Raw genomic sequence first — 2281 nt, 5'->3', positions numbered from 1 at the left:
GGGAAGGAGTTGGAGAAGGTTTGCGATTGACCAATTTTGTACTTTATCTTCACAGGATCAAGGCAAGTGAAATTAGTAACCGCATTTGTACGCATTGACCACGAAGCGGAAGAGTCAATCCAATACTCACTATCTTCATATGCCTTTAAAATAACGTCAAATTGCAGTATTATTCAGCTGACGAAATTACTTTGCTCAAGCAGAAGTGGATCCAACATCGCATTTGGATTGCAAATCATACAGTGTAAAATAATTCTGTAGATAACAATCAAAACTAGTTTGGGTATTGTTTAGGAAAAAATCATGAACGAAATCTATGTGATATAAACGGGAGTTTGATTTTTAAATTTTGGTCCAAACGCTTTAGTCATGCCATCGTCCAAGACACGCCTGTACGAGAGACCAGTAGCGTATCCAAGTCAATTCTTATTACAAATGCGCAAAGATAGCAGTCTAGCTGGTGCGCGAGAGCATCTTCACAGCCACAGAGCGCTGAAACGCATAGGGTACAAAATGCAATCACAGCTGACACCAAGCGCATTAGAAATTTCGCGTCATGGGTAACAGTTTCGGCAATCGGGTCTCCTCTTTGGGCATCGTGGGAGCAGCCGTCGACAAGGGCCAGACAAAGGATGGAGTTCAGAACGGACCGAGGGAGATTCGAGAATGCGGTCTTAAAGTGCTCTTGAATAAATTGGGTAAATCGTCTGCTGGTCTAATTTTGAATTTGCCTTCAACTTTTTATCTTACACTTGCAAAATCATTCATGATCAACATCAGCAATTTGACTTGACCAAATTCTTAAAGCATGTATTACGCTAACATTTTATTACCTAATACTAGGTGCAAAAGTTAATGACTATGGAGATATCGGTCAAACAAAGGATCGTGAACCGGATGTGATTTTAAACTGCAGGAATCAGCGAGCACTGTTGAAAACTACTTTGGAGCTGACCGAACGTGTGGCGAAAAGTGTAAGTGAGAACGATATGACGCTTATATTGGGTGGCGACCACACCATCGGAATTGGATCAATTGCTGGTCAACTGCAAGCTTTCCCCAACTCCTTCGTTGTCTGGGTTGACGCACACCCTGATATCAACACTCCTGAGAGCTCTAATTCTGGAAACACCCACGGCATGCCTCTATCCTTTCTTCTCACTGAAACAAGCAGATTAATTCCTCAAACCCAAGGCTTTGAAAATATCAAACCGGTGTATGTTTGAGCTCCTCATCTCAATTCACAATACTGGCCTGCTAGACGCTCATTGATTGCATTTATATTACAGTCTTGGGGCTAACCAACTCCTTTATATCGGACTTCGAGATGTCGATGTGCCAGAGCTGTGAGTTAAGCCTTTCATTTCAATAAATGCTAAGGAGGTACACCCACTGCTTACCGATTGTTTTAGGAAGTTCATAAAGGAGCTCAATATTCCGCACTTCAATATGCATGATGTGGAGAAATTAGGCATTGAAAGTGTCATGGAGATCACTCTTAAGATCATAATGCGATTTTGGTGAGTGATCGTTTGCGAAGAGAATGAATAGCAAAAACTTCATCTCAAAAAAATAAGATTCTTTTGCAGTCCCAATTGTCAAATCCACCTGAGCTTCGACATCGACTGCTTGGATCCCAAGTACGCTCCCAGCACAGGAACCCCCGTTCCTGGGGGTCTCTCACTGGAGGAGGGCAAGTATATTTGCAGGACTCTTGGCCAGACGGGTAGGTTGACATTGTCGACATTTGAGCTCATGCCTTAACTGCATTGTCAGTAATGACGTCGATTCGGCTACGGCAAACATATTAGAGCAATTATGTGTAATAATAATGCAAGACCAAGCCCTACATACTGGAGTTAATCAGCATTATTAGCTTAGTAGCATATCTAAAGCTGCGCTAGAAATGTTGCATTAGTACGTCTAGCGGAGAGCCGTGATTTCCGGTTAGTGGCGTGAATGAGAGGCATAAGCAATTAAAGATAGCATAGCGATGTGCTGGACGTCTAGTACGTGGCGGAATGGAGGGTGCCATTTAGGCGCCATGTGATGCATTCAGTAAAACACAAGTAAAGTGTGGAGGGTCAGGAGATCGTCCTAGAATCCTTGTATGTTTTCTTTTCATAGAAATGAGGACAATATCCATGCACTTTGCTGTTTAGGGCGGTTGAAATCTATGGTGATAGCCGAGGTCAATACATCGCTTGGCTCATCTGAAGATGCACAGACAACGGTGAATTCGGCTCTTGAGATTATCAAAAGCGCTCTGCTTCTGGACTAG

The 2281-nt window shown here is 42.8% G+C and overlaps 1 protein-coding gene across 1 annotated transcript; it reads left to right on the top strand. All coding sequences in view use genetic code 11, as the record gives it.

Annotated features, from left to right (window-relative positions):
* Positions 1 to 556: 556 nt before the first annotated feature.
* Positions 557 to 2281, top strand: EGR_08582 (Arginase-2; the record flags this gene model as incomplete). Its single annotated transcript, XM_024497831.1, has 6 exons — positions 557 to 698; positions 844 to 1216; positions 1290 to 1346; positions 1413 to 1520; positions 1590 to 1726; positions 2163 to 2281. The coding sequence occupies 6 exons, from the start codon at positions 557 to 559 to the stop codon at positions 2279 to 2281; spliced, it is 936 nt and encodes a 311-aa protein (XP_024347752.1).

This window comes from Echinococcus granulosus (genome assembly GCF_000524195.1).
Source record: "Echinococcus granulosus chromosome Unknown EG_S00111, whole genome shotgun sequence".
Taxonomy (NCBI): Eukaryota; Metazoa; Platyhelminthes; class Cestoda; order Cyclophyllidea; family Taeniidae; genus Echinococcus; species Echinococcus granulosus.
The sequence above is the reverse complement of the archived record's forward strand: the minus strand, read 5'-3'. Positions and strand labels throughout refer to the sequence as shown.